This window comes from Salmo trutta, chromosome 2 (assembly GCF_901001165.1).
Source record: "Salmo trutta chromosome 2, fSalTru1.1, whole genome shotgun sequence".
Lineage (NCBI taxonomy): Eukaryota > Metazoa > Chordata > Actinopteri > Salmoniformes > Salmonidae > Salmo > Salmo trutta.
The window spans coordinates 21962930-21990642 of NC_042958.1; the positions used below are offsets into that span (position 1 = coordinate 21962930).

General features: G+C 44.3%; 1 protein-coding gene across 2 annotated transcripts in view; it reads left to right on the forward strand.

Annotated features, from left to right (window-relative positions):
- Nucleotides 1-8962: 8962 nt before the first annotated feature.
- Nucleotides 8963-27713, forward strand: part of snx7 (sorting nexin 7) — an 83592-nt gene continuing 64841 nt past the window's right edge. Inside the window, exons 1-8 of one of the 2 annotated variants that reach the window (XM_029698370.1) lie at nucleotides 8963-9172; nucleotides 17421-17609; nucleotides 17751-17861; nucleotides 17971-18135; nucleotides 19632-19830; nucleotides 20421-20620; nucleotides 20927-21013; nucleotides 22373-22474. In XM_029698370.1, coding sequence (XP_029554230.1) covers nucleotides 9056-9172; nucleotides 17421-17609; nucleotides 17751-17861; nucleotides 17971-18135; nucleotides 19632-19830; nucleotides 20421-20620; nucleotides 20927-21013; nucleotides 22373-22474 — 1170 coding nt within the window. In that variant the 5' untranslated portion in view covers nucleotides 8963-9055. The remainder of the gene's footprint in view (nucleotides 9173-17420; nucleotides 17610-17750; nucleotides 17862-17970; nucleotides 18136-19631; nucleotides 19831-20420; nucleotides 20621-20926; nucleotides 21014-22372; nucleotides 22475-27713) is intronic. The other variant, XM_029698381.1, reaches the window with a different exon arrangement.

Sequence of the window (27713 nt, forward strand, 5' to 3'; positions counted from 1 at the left end):
GCATGCACTCCAGCAGGTATATCTCACTGGTCACCCCCAAAGCCAATTCTTCCTTCGGCCGCCTCTCCTTCCAGTTCTCTGCTGCCAATGACTGGAACAAACTGCAAAAATCACTAAAGCTGGAAACTCTTACCTCCCTCACTAGCTTTAAGCACCAGCTGTCAGAGCAGCTCACAGATCACTGCACCTGTACATAGCTCATCTGTAAATAGCTGTAACAGCTGTCTTCAGAAATGGACCAAGGCGCAGCAGGAATGTGGATACTCATATTTTAATTAAAAAAAGGAGTAAAGCATCCACCGGACAAAAACAATACACAACAGCAACAGTTTTGCAGGCACACAAAACGCAATGCAAGAACAACTACCCACAACCCCAAAGAAAAACACACACTACTATATAGGACTCCCAATCAAAGGCAACTCAACACACCTGCCTTCAATTGGGAGTCCTAATCACCAACACAACACTTAACACACAAAAACCTGCCACGTCCTGACCAAAACTAATACAATTGCTCCCTCTGCTGGTCAGGACGTGACAATAGCCCATCCAATCTACCTTATCCCCATACTGTATTTATTTATCTTGCTCCTTTGCACCCCAGTATTTCTACTTGCACATTCATCTTCTGCACATTCTACCATTCCAGTCTTTAATTGCTATATTGTAATTACTTCGCCACCACGGCCTATTTATTGCCTTACCTCTCTTATCCTACCTTATTTGCACATGCTGTATATAGATTTTTCTACTGTATTATTGATTGTATGTTTGTTTATTCCATGTGTAACTCTGTGTTGTATGTGTCGAACGGCTTTGCTTTATCTTGGCCAGGTCGCAGTTGCAAATGAGAACTTGTTCTCAACTAACCCACCTGGTTAAATAAAGGTAAAAGAAAATAAATAAATGAAAAAAGACCAAAGGACAGATTTCCACTGGTCTAATGTCCATTGCTTGTGTTTCTTGGCCTAAGCAAGTATTTTCTTATTATTGGTGTCCTTTAGCAGTGGTTTCTTTGCAGCAATTCAACCATGAAGGCCTATTTACGCAATGTCTGAACAATTGATGTTGAGATGTGTCTGTTACTTGAACTCTGTGAAGCATTTATTTGGGCTGCAAATTCTGAGGCTGGTAACTCTAATGAACTTATCCTTTGCAGCAGAGGTAACTCTGGGTCTTCCAGTCCTTTGGCAGTCCTCATGAGAGCCAGTTTCATCATAGTGCTTGATGGTTTTTGCGACGGCACTTGAAGAAATTTTAAAAGTTATTGACATTTTCCAGATTGGCTGACCTTCATGTCTTAAATGAATGATGAAATGTATTTTCTTTTTACTTATTTGAGCTGTTCTTGCCATAATATGGACTTGGTCTTTTACCAAATAGGGATATATTCAGTAGACCGCCTCTACCTTGTCACAACACAACTGATTGGCTCAAACGCATAAAGAAGGAAAGAAATTCCACAAATTAACAAGGCACACCTGTTAATTGAAATGCATTCCAATTGACTACCTCATGAAGCTGGTTGAGAGAATGCAAAGACTGTGCAAAACTGTCATCAAGGAAAAGGGTGGCTACTTTGAAGAATCAAATATAAAATATATTTTAATTTCTTTAACACTGTTTTGGTTACTACATGATCCCATGTGTGTTATTTCACAGTTTTGATGTCTTCACTATTATTCGATAGTAAAAATAAAGAAAAACCCTTGTTTTTGAAAGAAAAGCAATTTTTTGTCTATTAAAATAACATCAAATTGATCAGAAATACAGTGTTAATTGTTAATGTTGTAAATGTAACCGATGTGAAATGGCTAGTTAGTTAGCGGTGGTACGCGCTAACAGCATTTCAATCAGTGACGTCACTCGCTCTGAGACTTGAAGTAGGGTTTCCCCTGCGTTGCAAGGGCCGTGGCTTATGTGGCGCGATGGGTAACGATGCTTCGTGGGGTGTCAGTTGTTGATGTGTGCAAGGGTCCCTGGTTCGAGCCCGGGTTGGGGCGAAGAGAGGGACGAAACCGACACTGTTACATTGATGCTGTTGACCCGGATCATTGGTTACTGCGGAAAAGGAGGAGGTCAAAGGGAGGGTGAGTGTAACCGATGTGAAATGGCTAGTTAGTTAGCGGTGGTGCGCGCTAACAGCATTTCAATCAGTGACATCACTCGCTCTGAGACTTGAAGTAGGGTTTCCCCTTGCGTTGTAAGGGCCGTGGCTTTTGTGGCGCGATGGGTAACGATGCTTCGTGGGGTGTCAGTTATTGATGTGTGCAAGGGTCCCTGGTTCGAGCCCGGGTTGGGGCGAAGAGAGGGACGGAACCTACACTGTTTCATAAATGACTATTGTAACTGGAAACAGAAGCCCATTATCAGCAACCATCACTCCTGTGTTCCAATGGCACGTTGTGTTAAATAATCCAAGTTAATCATTTTAAAAGGCTAATTGATCGTTAGAAAACCCTTTTGCATCTTTTCTTCTGATTAAAGAAGCAATAAAACTGACCTTCTTTAGACTAGTTGAGTATCTGGAGCATCAGCATTTGTTGGTTCGATTACAGTCTCAAAATGGCCAGAAACAAAGACCTTTCTTCTGAAACTCATCAGTCTATTCTTGTTCTGAGAAATGAAGGCTATTCCATGCGAGAAATTGCCAAGAAACTGAAGATCTTGTACAACGCTGTGTACCACTCCCTTCACAGAACAGCGCAAACTGTCTCAAACCAGAATAGAAAGAGGAGTGGGAGGCCCCGGTGCACAACTGAGCAAGAGGACAAGCACATTAGAGTGTCTAGTTTGAGAAACAGAAGTTTCAAAACACAAGTCCTCAACTGGCAGCTTCATAAAATAGTACCCGCAAAACACCAGTCTCAACGTCAACAGTGAAGAGGCAACTCCGGGATGCTGGCCTTCTATGCTAAGTTCCTCTAGCCAGTGTCTGTGTTCTTTTGCCCATCTTAATATTTTATTTTTATTGGCAAGTCTGAGATATGGCTTTTTCTTTGAAACTCTGCCTAGAAGGCCAGCATCCAGGGGTCGCCTCTTCACGGTTCACGTTGAGACTGGTGTTTTGCGGGTACTATTTAATAAAACTGCCAGTTGAGGACTTCTGAGGCATCTGTTTCTCAAACTAGACACTCTAATGTACTTGTCCTCTTGCTCAGTTGTGCACTGGGGCCTCCCACTCCTCTTTCTATTCTGGTCAGAGACAGGTTGCGTTGAAGTGAGTAGTACAATGTCTCCACTGTATTTCTGATCTATTTGATGTTATGTTAATGGCCAAAAAAATTTGCTTTTCTTTCAAAAACAAGGACATTTCTAATTTCAAACTTTTGAAAGGAAGTGTATATATATACAATGCTCAAACAAATAAAGGGAACACTTAAACAACACAATGTAACTCCAAGTCAATCACACTTCTGTGAAATCAAACTGTTTACTTAGGAAGCAACATTGATAGACAATAAATTTCACATGCTGTTGTGCAAATGGAATAGACAACAGGTGGAAATTATAGGCAATTAGCAAGACACCCCCAATAAAGGAGTGGTTTGGCAGGTGGTGACCACAGACCACTTCTCAGTTCTTATGCTTCCTGGCTGATGTTTTGGTCACTTTTGAATGCTGGCGGTGCTTTCACTCTAGTGGTAGCATGAGACGGAGTCTACAACCCACACAAGTGGCTCAGGTAGTGCAGCTCATCCAGGATGGCACATCAATGCGAGCTGTGGCAAGAAGGTTTGCTGTGTCTGTCAGCGTAGTGTCCAGAGCATGGAGGCGCTACCAGGAGACAGGCCAGTACATCAGGAGACATAGAGGAGGCCGTAGGAGGGCAACAACCCAGCAGCAGGACCGCTACCTCCGCCTTTGTGCAAGGAGGAGCAGGAGGAGCACTGCCAGAGCCCTGCAAAATGACCTCCAGCAGGCCACAAATGTGCATGTGTCTGCTCAAACGGTCAGAAACAGACTCCATGAGGGTGGTATGAGGGCCCGACGTCCACAGGTGGGGGTTGTGCTTACAGCCCAACACCGTGCAGGACGTTTGGCATTTGCCAGAGAACACCAAGATTGGCAAATTTGCCACTGGTGCCCTGTGCTCTTCACAGATGAAGCAGGTTCACACTGAGCACATGTGACAGACGTGACAGAGTCTGGAGACGCCGTGGAGAACGTTCTGCTGCCTGCAACATCCTCCAGCATGACCGGTTTGGCGGTGGGTCAGTCATGGTGTGGGGTGGCATTTCTTTGGGGGGCTGCACAGCCCTCCATGTGCTCGCCAGAGGTAGCCTGACTGCCATTAGGTACCGAGATGAGATCCTCAGACCCCTTGTGAGACCATATGCTGGTGCGGTTGGCCCTGGGTTCCTCCTAATGCAAACAATGCTAGACCTCATGTGGCTGGAGTGTGTCAGCAGTTCCTGCAAGAGGAAGGCATTGATGCTATGGACTGGCCCGCCCGTTCCCCAGACCTGAATCCAATTGAGAACATCTGGGACATCATGTCTCGCTCCATCCACCAACGCCACGTTGCACCACAGACCGTCCAGGAGTTGGCGGATGCTTTAGTCCAGGTCTGGGAGGAGATCCCTCAGGAGACCATCCGCCACCTCATCAGGAGCATGCCCAGGAGTTGTAGGGAGGTCATACAGGCACGTGGAGGCCAAACACACTACTGAGCCTCATTTTGACTTGTTTTAAGGACATTACATCAAAGTTGGATCAGCCTGTAGTGTGGTTTTCCACTTTCATTTTGAGTGTGACTCCAAATCCAGACCTCCATGGGTTGATAAATTGGATTTCCATTGATTATTTTTGTGTGATTTTGTTGTCAGCACATTCAACTATGTAAAGAAAAAAGTATTTAATAAGAATATTTCATTCATTCAAATCTAGGATGTTATTTTAGTGTTCCCTTTATTTTTTTGAGCAGTATATATATATATATATATATATATACACACATATATACACAGTTAAAGTCGGAAGTTTACATACACCTTAGCCAAATACATTAAAACTCAGCTTTTCACAATTCCTGACATTGAAATCAGAGTAAAGATTCCCTGTTTTAGGTCAATTAGGATCACCACTTCATTTTAAGAATGTGAAATGTCAGAATAATAGTAGAGAGAATGATTTATTACAGCTTTTATTTCTTTCATTACATTCCCAGTGGGTCAAAAGTTTACATACACTCAATTAGTATTTGGTAGAATTGCCTTTAAATTGTTTAACTTGGGTCAAATGCTTCAGGTAGCCTTCCCACAATAAGTTGTGTGAACTTTGGCCCGTTCCTCCTGACAGAGCTGGTGTAACTGAGTCAGGTTTGTAGGCCTCCTTGCTCGCACAAGCTTTTTCAGTTCTGCCCACAAATTTTCTATGGGATTGAGGTCAGGGCTTTGTGATGGCCACTCCAATGCCTTGACTATGTTGTCCTTAAGCCATTAGGCCACAACTTTGGAAGCATGCTTGGGGTCATTGTCCATTTGGAAGACCCATTTGCAACCAAGCATTAACTTCCTGACTGATGTCTGGAGATGTTGCTTCAATATATCCACATAATTTTCCTTCCTCATGATGCCATCTATTTTGTGAAGTGCACCAGTCCCTCCTACAGCAAAGCACCCCCACAACGTGATGCTGCCACCCCCGTGCTTCACGGATGGGATGGTGTTCGTCGACTTGCAAGCCTCCCCCTTTTTCCTCCAAACATAATGATGGTCATTATGGCCAAACAGTTCTATTTTTGTTTCATCAGACCAGAGGACATTTCTCCAAAAAGTATGATCTTTGTCCCCATGTGCAGTTGCAAACCGTAGCCTGTCTTTTTTATGGCGGTTTTCGAGCAGTGGCTTCTTCCTTGCTGAGTGGCCCTTCAGGTTATGTCGATATAGGACTTGTTTTACTGTGGATATAGATACTTTTGTACCCGTTTCCTCCAGCATCTTCACAAGGTCCTTTGCTGCTGTTCTGGGATTGATTTGCACCTTTCACACCAAAGTACGTTCATCTCTAAGAGACAGAACATGTATCCTTCCTGAGCGGTATGACGGCTGCGTGGTCCCATGGTATTTATACATGCATACAATTTTTTTGTACAGACGAACGTGGTACCTTCAGGCATTTGGAAATTGCTCCCATGGATGAACCAGACTTGTGGAGGTTTACAAATTTTTTTCTGAGGTCTTGGCTGATTTCTTTTGATTTTCCCATGATGTCAAGCAAAGAGGCACTGAGTTTGACGGTAGGCCTTGAAATACATCCAGAGGTACACCTCCAATTGACTCAAATGATGTCAATTAGCCTATCAGAAGCTTCTAAAGCCATGACATCATTTTCTGGAATTTTCCAAGCTGTTTAAAAGCACAGTCACTTTAGTGCATGTAAACTTCTGATCCACTGGAATTGTGATAAAGTGAATTATTAGTGAAATAATCTGTCTGTAAACAATTGTTGGAAAAATTACTTGTGTCATGCATAAAATAGATGTCCTAACCGACTTGCCAAAATTATAGTTTGTTAACAAGAAATTTGTGGAGTGGTTGAAAAACAAGTTTTAATGACTCCAACCTAAGTGTATGTAAACTTCCGACTTCAGTTGTATCTACCTCAATTACCTCGTACCCTTGCACATCGGTACTGGTACGCCGTGTATATAACCAAGTGATCTTTACTCATTGTGTATTTATTCCCTAATGATATTATTTTTCTATATTTTCCTCTCTTGTAAGTAAGCATTTCACCTGTTGTTACAAAGCATGTAACAAATAAAACTAGATTTGGAATAGGTTGTCATTTGGGGTGCAGCCAGGATGTATTTGTTTGACCGTCTCGTACTGTACAGTCACAGTGCCATGGAATGCCACTGGCATGATGGCATCTCTAGTATTAAGCACTCTCTGTTAAATGTTGATGGATGAAAATGCTGTACTTTCACCGTGTAATTTTATTAAGGTGCTTTTTATTCTGTATCTGCATTAGATAAGAGCCCAAGCATTCAATGTTCTATTTTACTAAAACGTCACCATATTTTTCAAAGATATTGGAATCCACACAGCATTATATTCATCCATTTCAGCAACTTTACTCTGGAAAAATAGTAACATACTGCAAAGCAGCCTATTTCAAAAGCTCCTACACTTTCTGTCATCACGTCTCGAAAATACACATTCTTCACATGCATCTGGAAATCAATCAGCGATAAACAGACAAATGATATGAAATATAAAATGGCAGCCGCCAGTCAGATAATATGAATGTGCTGCCTGTATGTGCTCTAGATTCCACCCAACAAAACCCTGACCTTTGTAGAATCATTATAATACCTTCTAATCTGAATAGTTGCTGTGGATATGGCCTTCCTTTTCCTGCTTGGTGGAAAGGGTACGCAGGACGATAATGGAACCATTTCAAGGGCTTCCTGCCTCTCTCTCAGCCTGCATGTGGGAATTTATGCCCGTCGGGAATGAAATTGACACAATATTTGAGTGTCACCCAGCCTCATTATCATGTACATTTCAAAATGCACAGATAAGAGAGAGCATTTGAATATTCTTTTTTTTCTCACTAGACCAATAGTAGTGTGTTGGTGTCATCATGCGTTCAGCATGCAGCATTATGTTATAAAGCTGAAGAGGCTGTTGTATGTAGTGATAACAGTCATGGCTATAGTCCAGGCCGTCATTGAAAAGAAGAATTTGTTCTTAATTAACCTGCCTGGTAAAATAAAAGGAAAAATGTCTGTTGTTAAGCAAAAGGTGGAGAAGCTGTGATATGTTTTGCTGCATAAACCTACTATGAATTATTAACTTTGAAATTATCCATTAATTTGTATTGATCAACACACGTATTAGGGGATAGAAACGTAGCCTACATCTTGTGGCCATTGAAAACGATCATTGACACATTCCTTAAAATGTTTTATCCTCGTGAAACGGACAACATTTCAGAAGCCAGATCCAATTTCGTATTTATAATAACGTTCTGACACCTTGGAATCAGATAGCCAATGCCCCTCTCTCTCTGTAATGCTTTCAGTTAGCCTACCCAGAGAAAAATAAAGAATATCCTTTGTGCAACAGTGACATCTTTTGGTTAAAAATATCCCTGCTTGGAGTTATGGAGGATGTGTGAGGTCCAGCTCAACAAATCATCAATAATATTCTGTATTAGGCTACTACTGTATGCTTTTATTTAAAAAACAAATATCCGATCTAAAGATAAATAACTTATCTTAGAGAAACAATAAACACCAATGCATCCAGTAGCCTAAGTCTTTAAAATAAATTGCTACCTGTGTAATAATTGTAATGTACTTTCTATAGTAGCAATATTGTAATATCTATTCCAGCCTCATCTCGGGTAACGCAGGACTCAAATTTCGCGTGATTGTTCAACTGCTTTTTATGTTTAGGTATTCTGCCCACGGTTTCCACTAGCTACCACAGCCACACAGTCAAAATTGCCTATATCGTAAAAATGTATGAAAACAAAAATGAGTTTTGGGGTTATAATTTAAAGTTAGGGTTAGGTATAAAGTTAGCAGTGGGGTTAGGGTTAAAGACACATTTTAAGAAAATACATTGTAGAAATAGATGGGGTTCATGACTTTGTGGCTGTGGTAACTAGTCTCGCCCACGAAAAAACCTGCCATGAAAGACTATAGAAGTAAATCCATGGCTATTCAAATGAAGGTAGTCCTTCATCCTTCACACAGGTCACAGTCATCACATGTAGGCCTACTCTCCTACCATGGACATCAAAGGCTACATATTGTTGCTTCTTCTATTCATAACAGTGACACGTAGCTATGTCCTTTCGCATATAACATTGATGTCACATACTTTTACAGATATAATCTGAGATGTCAGATATCCATATCCTGACCTATCCAATTCAACTCATCCGTGGCCAACCCTTTTTTTTTCCAGTTGTACTTCCGTTTCTGCGCAGTAAATTGAATTCACTCAAATTGTGAAATTATACTGAGTTTCAGCAGCAGCGACTGCTGATGATGTCCCCGTAGCCTACATTGTCGGTGTAAATCTGGGCAGCTATGAGTAGAACTATCGACGCGGTTGTGTCCCCCACCCAAACAAATACAATACCTGCCGACATCTCCGGACAGATGTTAGATCTAGACGAGGACGACGATTTAGAAGTTTTCAGCAAGGTAAAAAAAACACTAGCCTACTAATGTGGAACGTACAGGGAAGTTTAGAAACTGAGTTGGCGCAGGGGGTTGAAAGCGATATTTCTGTGCTACGTGGATAGCCTACATTTGACACTCAGTGGTGAGTTAATCGTTCAGGGATGGTTGCATTGCTTTTGTAAATCCAATGAAGTTCAGGCAGGAAAGTGCATTGTTAGGTTGCTTTCCACTTGGATAGTCTAAAATGTATCACTTACCAGTTTAAATCACTGTATTTTACGTAGTCTACATCAATGCACCCCGACTGCGTCTTAAAAGTATATTTTATATCAGACATTGGCTCTAAACAGTCTTTATGTATCACCCTTTTGAATTCTCTGCTGATGTGAGTTATGTTTTTGTCAGTTTCAAAGGTCACTCGATCAGGCGCTGTCATGCAAACATCATTAGGACTAATGCCGCGTTCAAAAAAACGAAGCACTAAGGAAAAATACGAGGTCAAATCATGACGTGTGATCTTTAGCTCGGAAAGTCGGAGCTCTAGAAAGAGGCCCGAGTTGGATCACCGTTCAAATACATTTTTTTCCCAGGCGGAATGTTTTTTTCCCCAGTTCCCAGTTGTTTTCAACGCAATGAAGTCGGAAGTCAGATTTCCGAGTTCCAAGCTCCCACTTTTGAACACTACATACTTTATCTTGTTGTCATGCACGTAGAGGGAACGTGCCCCCTTAGATTAGTCCTGCACATTTTTACATATTTTGTTGTTTCTCTGATACTACTAGCCACCTAGCAATTTTATGAAGTTGGCTTTAGCTAGCCCAGATAGGTTCACAATCTCCCAAAGTTGTAACTAGCTACCATTTCAGGCAATCATTGAAGTTAGAGTAGCTAGGTTTTCTATCTTAGATGGCATGCCAATTACTAAATGTTAGTGCTGAACGATTATCTGAAATGTTGGTTATTTACATTTTTTTAAACAACTAATTCACCAAAGTTCAATTATTTAGAATTTCATTTACTTTAGTTTTTTTGTGAACTCAATTTGCACATTGCACTGCAGTTTCTCTATACCTAAATCAGACCTAGCCAAACTGTCCGATCTTGAAGGATGCTGTCGTTTTCAACTGGCCGAAGTTGTAGTATAGTTTAGTGTAGAGAATCTAGTAATTAACTACAAAGACCATAATCCATGCGCGCCTATTTGTCCTGTCTATTTATTTTACACCTATGTAAAAGACTGAAGAATGCGTGATCAAGAAGTATAGAAAGTGGTTGCTTCGCGAGGTATCGCTACCTGAAAATACATGATTGAAGTGATAAATTGTATTCAGCAGTCCTAAAAGTATGCCTTATTTACTTTGAAAAACTAATAAAATAGTGATTTTTATCAGACAGCATAGGCAGCAGCTCTATAGAGATGAGATGATGGCTTGGAATTAAATAATATTCATTAAAAAAAAATAGTAATATACACAACCTGAAATATTTAATTAAAGTCATGTCAATAAATGATGGTTTATAAGTGATAAGCAGTAATGGGCAGTCACTACCATCATGGGACTTTTGTTAATTGTTTTATTCTGTGTTACAGCATTCAACCGTCATAATGCATAGTGCATTTAATGTTACAAAAAATGATAAGTTATTATTTTGTAATAATAGAACCGAAACCGAACCAACCTTTTGGGCTCCCGAGTGGAGCAGCGGTCTAAGGCACTGCATCTCTTTGCTAGAGGCGTCACTACAGACCCCGGTTCGATTCCAGGCTGTATCATAACCGGCCATGACTGGGAGTCCCATAGGGTGGCGCACAATTGGCACAGCGTCCTCCGTGTTAGGGTTTGGCAGGTGTAGGCAGTCATCAATTTGTTCTTAACTGACTTAAGTGGTTAGGATTTGGCAGAACAAATTGATAAGAGAACACTCGTTTGGGACGGCAGGTACACATTGGTGCAACGACAGTGCTTTTTTCGCGAATGTGTCTGTTAAATCACCCGTTTGGCGAAGTAGGCTATGATTCAATGATAAATTAACAGGCACCGCATCGATTATATGCAACGCAGGACAAGCTAGATAAACTAGTAATATCATCAACTATGTGAAGTTTGATTGTTTTTTATAAGATAAGTTTAATGCTAGCTAGCACCTTACCTTGGCTCCTTGCTGCATTTGCATAACAGGTAGTCAGCCTGCCACGCAGTCTCCTCGTGGAGCACAATGTAATCGGCAATAATCGGTGTACAAAAATACCGATTGTTATGAAAACTTGAAATCGGCCCTAATTAATTGGCCATTCCGATTAATCGGTCGACCTCTAGCCTAGACCCCTCCGGATCACCCCCCCAGCTATCCTCACTTTTGTGCCCCCTCAGATTGATGGGGTGCATGATGCCCCTGTTGCCTAATGTAGCAATATTTTTGATACTCTTGTCACATTTTGTTGCCAAATGTGATTGTTGCATGATCATTGCTGGATGAAAGTTGTGGCCGCCAAGATCACACAACTAAGTTAACAGGGTTTTTGAAGCTCATCTGTCAGACTAGCAGAAGAATCAGACACATTTTGAAATGAACTTTCTGCCTTTCAGCAAGAAAGCCACTCATGGTGCCAACTAAGAAATTCCATGAGGTGACAGGGAATCAAATATTTGATCTAAATCAAATTTTTGCAACATCACAGAGAAAGCAGTTAAGAATTACATTGTTGTTTCAGCTTGTGCTCTCCCCATTGTTTTGCAGTGTGCATCGCAGCCAGGGGAGTAGCCTAGGCAGCAGGCTATGCATTCTGCTGACTACAGTAGCCTCTCAGTTCAGTGTTATTACAGGAAGCGTCATGAAAGGACAATGATAAAAGCGTGTCGTGCTGCTGCCTGTGAACAATGGCACATCAGTTCAAGTACGCTGAAACGTTTGCATGTTGTACATGGCCTGTCCATGATTTGAATATGACAGCGACATTACCACTGGTTGTTGACCTCGGATTGTGGAAAGACAAATCATTTGCAAATGGTGGCATATTTCTTGATAAAGTTCAGGGACCATTAAATAAAACTGACAGTTGAAAGTTCCTTATCAGACATCACAAACAAACTCAGGATGGTCTACAGGTAGGTAGGCCTGTTAGCCATTTTATAGGATCTGAGGACATCAGATGATAAATTCATTAAACTTACCTGACCCATCAAATGTGATGAATGCACAAATTGTCACAAATTATGTGCTACCTTGTCCCAGACCTGCTGTTTTGACCCCCTCTCTCTCTCTTCCGCTCTCTGACCTGCTGTCTCGACCTGTGAATTGTCGGCTATGAAAAGCCAACTGACATTTACTCCTGAGGTGCTGACCTGTATAAATACCATGAATATTATTTGACCCTGCTGGTCATCTATGAACGTTTGAACATCTTGTGGAACGATCTGGCCTAAATGGCCATGTACTCTATTCTCTACCCGTCACTGCCAGAAGAGGACTGGCTACCCCTCAGAGCCTAGCTCCTGTCTAGGTTTCTCCCTAGGTTCCTGCCTTTCTAGGGAGTTTTTCCTAGTCACTGTGCTTCTGCATTGCTTACTCTTTGGGGTTTTAGGCTGGGTTTCTGTATAAGCACTTTGTGACAACTATTGATGTGAAAAGGGCTTTATAAAATCCATTGAGAATGGTTGACCAAGCAGGCAATGAGAGAACTGAGTAGGGTGATAAGGGTTTTATTTTATACTGAGTAAGAGAAATCAAAAAACCATAGTGCATAAAAAGGATACTTAAAGGTCTATAAATGAATTAAACTGTTTGAACACCTCAAATCAAAGTTTATTTGTCACGTGCGCCGAATACAACAGGTGTAACCCTTACAGTGAAATGCTTACTTACAGGCTCTAACCAATAGTGCAAAAAAAAGGTATTAGGTGAACAATGAGTAAAGAAGTAAAAAAACAGTAGCGAGGCTATATACAGTAGCGAGGCTATAAAAGTAGCGAGGCTACATACAGACACCGGTTAGTCAGGCTGACATGTAGATATGGTTAAAGTGACTATGCGTATATGATGAACAGAGGGTAGCAGTAGCGTAAAGAGGGGTTGCGGGACACAATGCAGATAGCCCGGTTAGCCAATGTGTGGGAGAACTGGTTGGTCGGGCCAATTGAGGTAGTCTGTACATATGTACATGAATGTATAGTTAAAGTGACTATGCATATATGATAAAGAGTAGCAGCTGCGTGTCTTTGACAATTTTTAGGGCCTTCCTCTGACCCCACCTGGTGTAGAGGTCCTGGATGGCAGGCAGCTTAGCCCCAGTGATGTACTGGGCCGTACGCACTACCCTCTGTAGTGCCTTGCAGTCGGAGGCCGAGCAATTGCCGTGCCAGGCAGTGATGCAACCAGTCAGGATGCTCTCGATGTTGCAGCTGGATAAAATAATTTATATGTTTAAAGATAATGATTAAATAATTCTACCCTGAAACCTAACTATAGTCTATGTATAATGAATAATTAGTGTTAAACAAATGTCTAACGAGGTTGGACTAGGACGAGAGGAATGTGTGTGTGTGTGTGTTTAAGTAAACACCAAGAACCGTTAAACTGTGGTTGACCTGCCCTAGCTTGAACTCTGATGGTTTAAGATATGAGAGGGAGTACCCCTCAAGGTTTCCCTAATCTCAGAGGAATGAAACTGTCGGCTGGGTAATGATCTACAGTGTTGAGAGTTCTGGGGAAGAAGATAGATAACTCTCCTTAATGTTCGTGTGTATGTGTGTGCGTAAATAAGGAGCCTGGTATATAATAGATGTCTTTGCACAATGGACTTCAGAGCGCCCTCGTGAATTTTTTGTTGTTGTTGACTATTGTAAGCTGGAACTGTCTGTCATTCAACCAGAATTTGACAAATTCCGGATTGCAGACTGAGTATTTTAGTTGAAGTTCAGTTTAAGAACATTGAGAACATAATTCTCTTAACACAGCTGTAGAACCTTTCGAGGATCTCAGGACCCATGCCAAATCTTTTCAGTTTCCTGAGAGGGAATAGGCTTTGTTGTGCCCTCTTTGGACCATTCCAGTTTGTTGATGTGGACACCAAGGAACTTGAAGCTCTCAACCTGCACCACTACAGCCCCGCCGTGCTTGGGGGCGTGCTCGGTCCTCCTTTTCCTGTAGTCCACAATCATCTCCTTAGTCTTGGTTACATTGAGGGATAGGTTGTTATTACGGCACCACCCGGCGAGGTCTCTGACCTGCTCCCTATAGGCTGTCTTGTCGTTGGTTGGTGATCAGGCCTATCACTGTTGTGTCGTCTGCAAACTTAATGATGGTGTTGTAGTCATGCCTGGCCATGCAGTCGTGGGTGAACAGGGAGTACAGGAGGGGACTGAGCACGCACCCCTGGGGGGCTCCAGTGTTGAGGATCAGCACAGCAGATGTGTTGCTACCTACCCTCAACACCTGGGGGCGGCCCGTCAGGAAGTCCAGGATCCAGTTGCAGAGGGAGGACTTTAGTCCCAGGATCCTTAGCTTAGTGATGAGCTTTGAGGGTACTATGGTGTTGAACGCTGAGCTGTAGTCAATGAACAGCATTATCACATAAGTGTTCCTTTTGTCCATGTGGGGAAAGGGCAGTGTGGAGTGCAATAGAGATTGCATCATCTGTGGATCTGTTTGGGCGGTATGCAAATTGGAGTGGGTCTAGGGTTTCTGGGATAATGGTGTTGATGTGAGCCATGACCAGCCTTTCAAAGCACTTCATGACTACGGACGTGAGTGATACGGGTCTGTAGTCATTTAGGCAGGTTGCTTTGTTGGTATTACAGACTCAATCAGGGACATGTTGAAAATGTCAGTGAAGACACCTGCCAGTTGGTCAGCACATGCCTGGAGCACACGTCCTGGTAATCCGTCTGGCCCCGCAGCCTTGTGTATGTTGACCTGTTTAAAGGTCTTACTCACGTCGGCTACGGAGAGCGTGATCACACAGTCGTCCGGAACAGCTGATGCTCTCATGCATGCCTCGGTGTTGCTTTCCTCGAAGCGAGCATATAAGTGATTTAGCTCGTCTGGTAGGCTCGAGTCACTGGGCAGCTCACGGCTGTGCTTCCCTTTGTAGTCTGTAATAGTTTGCAAGCCCTGCCACATAAGATGAGCGTCGGAGCCGGTGTAGTATGATTCAATCTTAGCCCTGTATTGATGCTTTGCCTGTTTGATGGTTCGTCACAGGGCATAGCAGGATTTTTTGTAAGCTTCCGGGTTAGAATCCCGCACCTTGAATGCGGCAGCTCTACCCTTTAGCTCAGTGCGAATGTTGCCTGTAATCCATGGCTTCTGGTTGGGGTATGTACGTACAGTCACTGTGGGGACGACGTCCTCGATGCACTTATTGAGAAAGCCAGTGACTGATGTGTACTCCTCAATGCCATTGGAAGAATCCCGGAACATGTTCTAGTCTGTGATAGCAAAACAGTCCTGTAGTTTAGCATCTGCTTCATCTGACCATTTTTTTTTATTGACAGAGTCACTGGTGCTTCCTGCTTTAATTTTTGCTTGTAAGCAGGAATCAGGAGGATAGAGTTGTGGTCGGATTTACCAAATGGAGGGAGAGCTTTGTACGTGTCTCTGTGTGTGGAGTACAGGTGATCTAGAATTTTTTTTTTTTCCCTCAAGTTGCACATTTAACATGTTGATAGAAATTTGGTAGAACTGATTTAAGTCTCTGGTTACTAGGAGCGCCGCCTCTTGGTGAGTGGTTTCCTGTTTGCTTATTTCCTTATACAGCTGACTGAGTGTGGTCTTAGTGCCAGCATCTGTCTGTGGTGGTAAATAAACAGCCACGAAAAGTATAGCTGAAAACTCTAGGCAAGTAGTGTGGCCTGCAATTTATCACAATATACTCTACTACAGGCGAGCAAAATCTAGAGACTTTCTTAGATTTTGTGCACCAGCTGTTGTTTACAAATATGCACAGACCACCCCCCTCGTCTTACCGGAGTGTGCTGTTCTATCTTGCTGGTGCAGCGAATATCCCGCTAGCTGAATATCCATGTCGTCATTCAGCCACGATTCCGTGAAGCATAGGATATTACAGTTTTTGATGTCCCGTTGGTAGGATATTCGTGATCGTACCTCGTCTAATTTATTGTCCAATGATTGAACGTTGGCGAGTAATATTGACGGTAACGGCAGCTTTCCCAATCGCCTTCTGCGGGTCCTCACAAGGCATGCCGCTCTGTGCCCTCTGTACCTGCATTTCTTTCTCTTGCAAAGGGGATGTTGGCCCTGTCGGGTGTTTGGAGAATGTCCTGTGCGTCTTGCTTGTTGAAGAAAGAAATCTTTGTCTAATCCGAGGTGAGTGATCGCTGTCCTGATATCCAAGCACTTTTTTTGCCGTAAGATACGGTTGCAGAAACATTATGTACAAAATAAGTTACAAATAACGCGAAAAAACCCACATAATAGCACAATTGGTTGGGCGCCCGTAAAACTGCTGCCATTTCTTCCGGCGCCATTTTATCTCAAACATAGATAAATGTGTAAGTGAGGTCTGCATAGCAGAACAGGGTTAACTCAAGCCATAATGTTAGAGCACAGAATATAAAGGGATGGCCAGTTCCAAATATCTGAGGCAGGTAGGCTACAAAGATGCAAAGAAATGATCAAGGATCTGTTCTTAAATGTTTTAGCATAAACATGATTTTAAGCATACTTATTTATTATTATGATATGTTTTAAATATATGCATTTTGAATAGAAAATTCTAGCATAACGTTTTAAACTGGGGAACTCCATTTCCCCTATGCTGGACGGAGGTGGTATCACCTAACACACCCCTCCATTTCAGGATAATAGGACGTGCCAATTAGCGGCATGCTCTCTAACAAGTGCACCTGGCCTCTGTGCTGCAGACAAGGCACCAGAAAAGGGCTGCAAAAACTCAAATGGTAAAACTTAGAAATAATTGTTAGAATTAATATATGCAGCAATTCAATAAAGGTGTGTCTTTGATATTTGAAATAGAAACCACATGTTGGGTCATTATTTGATGGGATACTAAATGTTTGGTGCAAGTTAATGTTAACGTGCAAAGGAAAGGGCTTTTTAGCTGTGACGCTACATGTGGTATTCGCATCACAAGATGGTGTTGTGTAACAGTCTCTTACACGATGTACTGTATGGTATTTACTGTAGTCTGTTGTGACAAAGTAACTGGCCAGCGCACGTGCGTTTTGGTTCTTGGTTTCTCCTCCAGATGATTTAAATCAGTTCTGCCCTTCATGATTTGTTTTTCTAGGATTCGACTCTTGCAGAGGGGAGTATGTTCAACGCCTCAATGCAGACATCCCCAGGCTCCATGGTCAACCAGTGTAAGTTTGAGGAGGATGATGAGGGTGACTCTAAAGACATCTTCATTACTGTGGACAACCCAGAGAGTCATGTGACTGCCATTGAGACCTTCATCACCTACAGAGTTCTGACCAAGGTGAGGGGGGGTGTAATGTACTGTATGTCCTCTAGAAATTGAATTGCATCAATTGTACAGTATATACTAGACTGTGTATTTGCCAAAATAATTAAGTTAATCTGGTCTTTACTGGTCTTTCTCTCTCTCTGCCTGCCTCAGACCACACGGAGTGAGTTTGACAACTCTGAGTACGAAGTCCGCAGGCGCTACCAAGACTTCCTCTGGCTCAAAGGGAAACTGGAGGAGGCCCACTCAACTCTCATTGTTCATGTATGTAGTGTCTGACCTGTGAAGGAATTGAGAATTTGGTTCAACTCCATACTATCGATCCACTGTACATATTTCTGAGCTCCGTTTTAATCCTCTTCCCTGTCCTTAGCCTCTGCCAGAGAAGTTTGTGGTGAAGGGGATGGTGGAGAGGTTCAATGGTGATTTCATCGAGACACGGAGGAAAGCTCTCCACAAGTTCCTTAATCGTATCGCTGATCACCCCATTCTGTCCTGCAGCGAAGACTTCAAAGTCTTCCTTAGTGCTCAGGCCTGGGTAAGCAAGCATATACCAAACGCAAAAAATAAACGCACACCAAACACATAATCCATAAAAGCTTTCAGAGTGCACAAAAGAGATGTTACGCATTCAGACTACACACACACACCTGCTACGTTGAGCTAGTCTAACTCGCACATGGTATAGTCACGCTGCCCTACCACTAAACCTGATTAGCCTACTAATTTAATGCCTAGACTTTAACTCTGTGAATGAATGCCTCCCTTGTGTCCCAGTGTCGGTAGCATGTTATCAGTTTACGGTTAAGTTTATACATTTTGTTGTACCATACATTTAAAAAAAACAAAAAAAACAAGCACACAACTTGAAAAAGACATAAATGCACATGAGTAAAATCATGGAGTATAACACACAATAAAGTCTGGGACTTATTTCCATTGTTAAATCATGGAGGATAACACACAATAAAGTCTGGGACTTATTTCCATTGTTAAATCATGGAGGATAACACACAAAGTCTGGGACTTATTTCCATTGTTAAATCATGGAGGATAACACACAAAGTCTGGGACTTATTTCCATTGTTAAATCATGGAGGATAACACACAATAAAGTCTGGGACTTATTTCCATTGTTAAATCATGGAGGATAACACACAAAGTCTGGGACTTATTTCCATTGTTAAATCATGGAGTATAACACACAATAAAGTCTGGGACTTACTCCCATTGTGGTCTTCTTGTAACATGATTGCTAGGCAAGATGGTTGGCTAGGCAACACGGTTGGATCTCATTGCAATAACATCGTAGGATCATTCATATGGGCACAGAAGGCATCAAACATTTTTTTTTAAACTTTATTTTCAAAGCTGCCCAGAGAGGATGTTGTTTTCATGGGCAGAGGCAACTCATTCCACTCTGAGGCTCCAGTATACAAGAAAGTAGCTTTCTAAGCACACCTGATCTGGTACTGTGATTGTGTGAATCCCTAACACGGGGAAAGTAATCAGTTAGATGTCTGGGCGTTGTTCTTAAGACGATCAAGTTTAGCCAACGCATATTATACTCTTGTGTCAGGCCATAATGTTAGGCCTTGGCCTCAATGAGAACAGGGCTACCCCTACTGGATTGTAGGTTAGGTTGAAGGGGATTTTTCTCATCTGATCAGGTGCTTAGTGTGGTGTTTGAGTCTGTAGAACATAACATTTAATTCAAGGTCAATGTGACATGAAAGCCATTTCTGTAACTTGATGACAGTGGAATGTTCTAGTCTAGAGCACATTCATTGTTAGAATGAAACTATAGGATACAGTATCTGTCTCTGACATAATTTATGTCTATTAATATTATGTCTCAATATTATGTAAATCTCACTCCTTCCAATGTAAAGCATAAGTAAGATCAAGGAATATAATTTGCTGCAATCTGCCATACTACAGGATGGGACTTTGTCATTGATCATTGTTTGTTCTAAAGCCTTTATTTGACCCCTGTTTGTGTTGGTGTGTGCATGCTTCCGTCTGTCCCTGTAGGAGCTGACAACCTATAAGAAGCAAGGACCGGGGTTCCTGAGCAGGATGGGGGAAACGGTGCGAGCCGTGGCTAACTCAGTCAGAGGGGTGAAGAACCGGCCAGAGGAGTTCAACGCCATCCAGGAGTACGTAGAGGATTTCAGCAACAAGATCAGCTCCCTGGACAAAGTCACCCAGAGGATCGTCAAAGAACAGAAAGGTAAGACCACAGAGTTAAATATTACTCTATAAACATACCAACAAACTAGTTAATACTATTATGGGTACGCACACTGAATTACATGTGAATGAAGTCTTCTCAATCAGACTTGTAAATCGCTCCATTTCAAACATGGAGTATGATAGAGGACTCTTGTTCTTTGTATCTGTCCCATTATGGTGTCTGTGAGCGCACGTGCAGTGACATTGAGGCAACCTCTATTTTGAAGTTGTACATTTTCTTCTACTTCTGTGAGTTGGTAAAAAACTGAAATGGTGCATACTGCCACCTGGAGTGTGTATGAACAGGTATAAAGCCAAGCTTGGCTATTTACAGCCACCTCCACTTATGGAATATTTGCTCATGAGGATAATTAATTGACTGATGACCCCGATCAAATTGTCATCCTTCATTAACCCATAGGAAGTTCCACCCAGTTGACTACTTCAAAATGGTGAAAGTCCTCAATGCCGCTGCCCATGCTAAAACAGAGTCCTCTATCTCTATGGTCTCAAAGGACCTGGAGGAGCTGAAGGGTAGTGCGTTGTGGGTAGGGTAGTTGACAGTACATATCCCTGTTTGTGTCTCAGAGTACCTGGAGGAGCTAAAGGAGTACGGGCCCACCTACACCCTGTGGTCGGGCTCGGAGGAGGAGCTAGCAGAGCAGTTAAAAGGTGTAGCCGGCTGCATAGAGAGGTGCTGTAAAGAGACAGAGGAACAGGTCGGCCATCTCTCAGATACCCTGGTGCCTGTTTTACACGAGTATGTCCTGTGTGCTGAGACACTCAAGGTAAGTCAGCTCCTCTGGCGTAAGACAGTAATGGAAGTCATTTAACCGGCTCTTAAGTGGCGTTTAGATGTCATTAGTAGGCCAAATGACAGCCCAGCACTGTGCAGTACTTGCTAAACCTGTAATGTTGATGAAACATGAAAGGCTTTGACTTAACTTGCCCCCATCACCCACACATATTTACCTTGTCTACGTACACAAACATACCTACTGTGTACATAATATCAAGTCTAATGCAACTTGTTGTTGGATTTTCAGGAATAAGCAATGATCACCCCTAGATCATTTTATTTTCCTTTTTTCTAGGCAGTATTGAGACGGCGGGATAACATTCAGGCGGAATTTGAGGCCAAGAATGAAGCTCTGGCCACCAAGAAAGTTGACCGAGATGCAGTAAGTGCAATATTGACTTTTTATAAATGTGAGTAATTTAGCAGACGTTCTTATCCAGAGCAACTTTGTTAGTTATCTTAAGATGTAAACATGAAATGGGACAACCACATCTCAGTCATAGTAAGTCTGTTTTTCCTCCTCACAGTAGCTATTAGCAAATCAGTGCTGGGGGGGGGATTCGAGTGTTAGTTTAGGAAAGGTACGTTTTTATTCTATAATATCTTATATGTACCTTCTATAAGCCATCAGGCGGCCTACTTGATGCCTCAGTGCAATCTCCCAGAGATTAGGAGCAATAAAGCTGTGCAGCATGAACTGCCTCCTCGTCACCTCTCATTTTAAATCAAGCTGTCTTAAGCCAGAGGAGGAGCTTTGGCGATATTGGAAAAGGCCTCCTCTGAGGATTATCTAAATATCTCCGGATAGTTCAGGATGTCCCTCTTGAGCTCCTGGTACACTTCAGGAAACTGGGTGGTAAATATTGTCTAATAAAGCCTTGATAATCGTTGCGTAATGAAAACTCCCACATCTATCGACGTCTTACATCGAAATGCCACTGACTGGTGGTAAGATCTGAGATGGCTGGAGAATAAAGAACAGAAAGGTGTAGAGTGGGCAGAACTGTTAAGGATTATTGCTGTCCAAATCCTGTGGGTGTCCCTGGTTCCCTCCTAGCTTAGCAGTGACCTTTTTACCCTGAGGTTTTAATTAGAGAGCTGGCTAAGAAATCACCTATGGATTTCCAACAAAGCAAGGTAATAGTGTGTGTGTGAAACAATGGGATCTAGAGTTCTAGAACAATGAAGGACTGTGAGGTTAAGGTTTACAGTACTTTGTGAATGAGTCAGAATGTCAAACTTACTGTATGCTTTTGTTGCAGGTCCCAGTGTTTCACCTAATAAACACAATAACTGAGTAAGAGCTCTATCATGTAGTTTGACCTGAAAAGGCTGTATGAAAAATAAGATTAGGCTACATTCGTGACAGTCTGACATAGTATGCCACCCATAGTATGTCATATAAACAACTAGGCATATACAACATATGTTGACAACTTGAACATTTTCTGTCATTATGTATAAGATAGTCGTAACTTCTGTCAAATGAGACGGGGTCTATTAGTGTGGTCATCACCTTGTACTTTACTGTTCTTATGCCACTGCTTATTAGCAGATCTGGGATCAGCTTCCCCAATCCTAACCTTAACATTTTAACTGAGAAAATGACAAAACTGATCCAAGATCAGCATCTAAGGGCAACTTCACCATGCGGACATGAGCATTCATTCCTGTTCCTGTTGTTGTGGCTTTTGCCCTCTGACCTCTGTGACATCCTGAACTTCCTGTGATGTGACTGGAGGAGTTGAGTGATCTAGGTTTTGTGTGGGGGAGCCTGCTGGGTAAAAACCCTGAAGAAGCCAGACATCAGAGGCAGGAGAGACTTGATGGGGAGATTGAAGAGGTACAGCGGACTGTAGGGCATGCCAACATGCAACTGTACTACACATTATGGGCTCACCAGCTTCTGCTTAACTTGGCTTTGTGTGGAGCTTTTAGCTTTCCCTTTGCTTAATGGATATGGTTGAGATGTTAGCTATTTCAAGATGAGCAAAAATATGACACTAGAAAGTCAAATAAGCTAATTATTAACACAATTTAATTATTAACACAACTTAAAATGCTACCAACTATCGACTTGTCCATTCAAGCAAGCAGTGGTTGAGCAAGTCTCACCTTTTTCTAACAGCTTGTTTGTGCTGTACATAGTTCCCTGGATAGTAGTTCAAGGTTATCCTGACCCTAACCTCTAACACTTTGGCTGGGTTTGTTGGATGCTGTTTCTGGCCTAACTCGTAGATATTGCATTTAACACTGACTGGCTGTGGTTTGAAGCAGGATGCCATATTTCCATTTCCCAGCACAACAGGTCTGGAGAGAGGATGTATCGGGCTTTTCTCAAAGCCTTGCCAAGGTGCATGAAACGGGGAAACGGCTGGACATAAAATTGTAATCTATTTGAACCAGTAGATGGCACTGATGCTTCAGTCAAGAAACAAAGCACAAAAAAAAAATGAAATGTCTTCTGTCAATTGTTGACTTTCCACCCAACTTTTCATGATTTGAGAAGGGGAATCTGTTGGATTGTAATTATGGAAAAGGTTAACATAAGCGTGTCCGTGTGTGTGTGTGTGTGACCCTGTGTGTGTGTGACCCTGTGTGTGTGACCCTGTGTGTGTGACCCTGTGTGTGTGACCCTGTGTGTGTGTGACCCTGTGTGTGTGTGTGTGTGTGTGTGTGTGTGTGTGTGTGACCCTGTGTGTGTGTGTGTGACCCTGTGTGTGTGTGTGTGACCCTGTGTGTGTGTGTGTGACCCTGTGTGTGTGTGTGTGACCCTGTGTGGTGTTGTGTGACCCTGTGTGTGTGTGTGTGTGACCCTGTGTGTGTGTGTGTGTGTGTGACCCTGTGTGGTGTGTGTGTGTGACCCTGTGTGTGTGTGTGTGTGACCCTGTGTGTGTGTGTGTGTGACCCTGTGTGTGTGTGTGTGTGACCCTGTGTGTGGTGTGTGTGTGTGTGTGACCCTGTGTGTGTGTGACCCTGTGTGTGTGTGACCCTGTGTGTGTGTGACCCTGTGTGTGTGTGACCCTGTGTGTGTGTGTGTGTGTGTGTGTGACCCTGTGTGTGTGACCCTGTGTGTGTGACCCTGTGTGTGTGACCCTGTGTGTGTGACCCTGTGTGTGTGTGTGTGTGACCCTGTGTGTGTGTGTGACCCTGTGTGTGTGTGAGACCCTGTGTGTGTGTGAGACCCTGTGTGTGTGTGAGACCCTGTGTGTGTGACCCTGTGTGTGTGTGTGTGTGTGACCCTGTGTGACCCTGTGTGTGTGTGTGTGTGACCCTGTGTGTGTGTGTGTGACCCTGTGTGTGTGTGTGTGACCCTGTGTGTGTGTGTGACACTGTGTGTGTGTGACCCTGTGTGTGTGTGTGACCCTGTGTGTGTGACCCTGTGTGTGTGACCCTGTGTGTGACCGACCCTGTGTGTGACCCTGTGTGTGTGTGTGTGACCCTGTGTGTGTGTGTGTGACCCTGTGTGTGTGTGTGTGTGTGTGTGTGTGTGTGTGTGTGTGACCCTGTGTGTGTGTGTGTGTGTGTGTGACCCTGTGTGTGTGTGTGTGTGTGTGTGTGTGACCCTGTGTGTGTGTGTGTGTGTGACCCTGTGTGTGTGTGTGTGTGTGTGACCCTGTGTGTGTGTGTGTGTGACCCTGTGTGTGTGTGTGTGTGTGTGTGTGTGTGTGACCCTGTGTGTGTGTGTGTGTGACCCTGTGTGTGTGTGTGTGTGACCCTGTGTGTGTGTGTGTGTGTGTGTGTGTGACCCTGTGTGTGTGTGTGTGACCCTGTGTGTGTGTGTGTGTGTGACCCTGTGTGTGTGTGTGTGTGTGACCCTGTGTGTGTGTGTGTGTGTGACCCTGTGTGTGTGTGTGTGTGACCCTGTGTGTGTGTGTGTGACCCTGTGTGTGTGTGTGTGTGACCCTGTGTGTGTGTGTGACCCTGTGTGTGTGTGTGTGACCCTGTGTGTGACCCTGTGTGTGTGTGTGTGACCCTGTGTGTGACCCTGTGTGTGTGTGTGTGACCCTGTGTGTGTGTGTGTGTGTGTGACCCTGTGTGTGTGTGTGTGGGTGACCCTGTGTGTGTGTGTGTGTGTGTGTGTGACCCTGTGTGTGTGTGTGTGTGACCCTGTGTGTGACCCTGTGTGTGTGTGTGTGTGTGACCCTGTGTGTGTGTGTGTCCCTGTGTGTGGTGTGGTGTGTGTGACCCTGTGTGGTGTGTGTGTGTGACCCTGTGTGTGGTGTGTGTGTGTGTGACCCTGTGTGTGTGTGTGTGTGTGGTGTGTGTGACCCTGTGTGTGTGTGTGTGTGTGTGTGACCCTGTGTGTGTGTGTGACCCTGTGTGTGTGTGTGTGACCCTGTGTGTGTGACCCTGTGTGTGTGTGTGTGACCCTGTGTGTGTGTGACCCTGTGTGTGTGACCCTGTGTGTGTGACCCTGTGTGTGTGTGTGTGACCCTGTGTGTGTGTGACCCTGTGTGTGTGTGACCCTGTGTGTGTGACCCTGTGTGTGACCCTGTGTGTGTGTTGTGACCCTGTGTGTGTGTGTGTGTGACCCTGTGTGTGACCCTGTGTGTGTGTGTGTGTGACCCTGTGTGTGTGTGACCCTGTGTGTAACCCTGTGTGTGTGTGTGACCCTGTGTGTGTGTGTGTGACCCTGTGTGTGTGTGTGTGTGTGACCCTGTGTGTGTGTGTGTGACCCTGTGTGTGTGTGTGTGACCCTGTGTGTGTGTGACCCTGTGTGTGTGTGACCGTGTGTGTGTGTGTGACCCTGTGTGTGTGTGTGTGTGACCCTGTGTGTGACCCTGTGTGTGACCTTGTGTGTGACCCTGTGTGTGACCCTGTGTGTGACCCTGTGTGTGACCCTGTGTGTGTGTGACCCTGTGTGTGTGTGACCCTGTGTGTGTGTGTGTGTGACCCTGTGTGTGTGTGTGTGTGTGTGACCCTGTGTGTGTGTGTGTGTGACCCTGTGTGTGTGTGTGTGTGTGACCCTGTGTGTGTGACCCTGTGTGTGTGTGACCCTGTGTGTGTGTTGTGTGTGACCCTGTGTGTGTGTGACCCTGTGTGTGTGTGTGTGACCCTGTGTGTGTGTGTGTGTGTGACCCTGTGTGTGTGTGTGTGACCCTGTGTGTGACCCTGTGTGTGTGTGTGTGTGTGACCCTGTGTGTGTGTGACCCTGTGTGTGTGGTGTGTGTGACCCTGTGTGTGTGTGTGTGTGACCCTGTGTGTGTGTGTGACCCTGTGTGTGTGTGTATGACCGTGTGTGTGTGTGTGTGTGTGTGTGACCCTGTGTGACCCTGTGTGTGTGTGTGTGACCCTGTGTGACCCTGTGTGTGTGTGACCCTGTGTGTGTGTGACCCTGTGTGTGTGTGTGTGACCCTGTGTGTGTGTGTGACCCTGTGTGTGTGTGTGACCCTGTGTGTGTGTGTGACCCTGTGTGTGTGTGTGTGACCCTGTGTGTGTGTGTGACCCTGTGTGTGTGTGTGTGACCCTGTGTGTGTGTGTGTGACCCTGTGTGTGTGTGTGACCCTGTGTGTGTGTGACCCTGTGTGTGTGTGTGACCCTGTGTGTGTGTGTGACCCTGTGTGTGTGTGACCCTGTGTGTGTGTGTGTGTGTGTGACCCTGTGTGTGTGTGACCCTGTGTGTGTGTGTGTGTGACCCTGTGTGTGTGTGTGTGTGACCCTGTGTGTGTGTGTGACCCTGTGTGTGACCTGTGTGTGTGTGTGACCCTGTGTGTGTGTGTGTGTGTGACCCGTGTGTGTGTGTGTGTGTGTGTGACCCTGTGTGACCCTGTGTGTGTGTGTGTGTGTGTGACCCTGTGTGACCCTGTGTGTGTGTGTGTGTGTGACCCTGTGTGACCCTGTGTGTGTGTGACCCTGTGTGTGTGTGTGACCCTGTGTGTGTGACCCTGTGTGTGTGTGTGACCCTGTGTGTGTGTGTGACCCTGTGTGTGTGTGACCCTGTGTGTGTGTGTGTGTGACCCTGTGTGTGTGTGTGACCCTGTGTGTGTGTGTGACCCTGTGTGTGTGTGTGTGACCCTGTGTGTGTGTGTGACCCTGTGTGTGTGTGTGTGTGTGTGTGACCCTGTGTGTGTGTGACCCTGTGTGTGTGTGTGACCCTGTGTGTGTGACCCTGTGTGTGTGTGACCCTGTGTGTGTGTGACCCTGTGTGTGACCCTGTGTGTGTGTGTGACCCTGTGTGTGTGTGTGTGTGACTCTGTGTGTGTGTGTGTGTGACCCTGTGTGTGTGTGACCCTGTGTGTGTGTGTGTGACCCTGTGTGTGTGTGTGTGACCCTGTGTGTGTGTGACCCTGTGTGTGTGTGTGTGTGACCCTGTGTGTGTGTGTGTGTGACCCTGTGTGTGTGTGTGACCCTGTGTGTGTGTGTGACCCTGTGTGTGTGTGTGTGACCCTGTGTGTGTGTGTGTGACCCTGTGTGTGTGTGTGTGTGACCCTGTGTGTGTGTGTGTGTGACCCTGTGTGTGTGGTGTGTGTGACCCTGTGTGTGTGTGTGTGTGACCCTGTGTGTGTGTGTGTGTGTGACCCTGTGTGTGTGTGACCCTGTGTGTGTGTGTGACCCTGTGTGTGACCCTGTGTGTGTGTGACTGTGTGTTTGTGTGTGACCCTGTGTGTGTGTGTGTGACCCTGTTGTGTGTGTGTGTGTGTGTGTGTGACCCTGTGTGTGTGTGTGACCCTGTGTGTGTGTGTGTGTGTGTGACCCTGTGTGTGTGTGTGACCCTGTGTGTGTGTGTGTGACTGTGTCCCTGTGTGTGTGACTGTGTCCCTGTGTGTGTGTGTGTCCCTGTGTGTGTGTGACCCTGTGTGTGTGTGACCCTGTGTGTGTGTGAGACCCTGTGTGTGTGTGAGACCCTGTGTGTGTGTGAGACCCTGTGTGTGTGTGAGACCCTGTGTGTGTGTGAGACCCTGTGTGTGTGTGTGAGACCCTGTGTGTGTGTGTGTGAGACCCTGTGTGTGTGTGTGTGACCCTGTGTGTGTGTGTGTGTGACCCTGTGTGTGTGTGTGTGTGTGACCCTGTGTGTGTGTGTGTGACCCTGTGTGTGTGTGTGTGTGTGTGAGACCCTGTGTGTTTGACCCTGTGTGTGT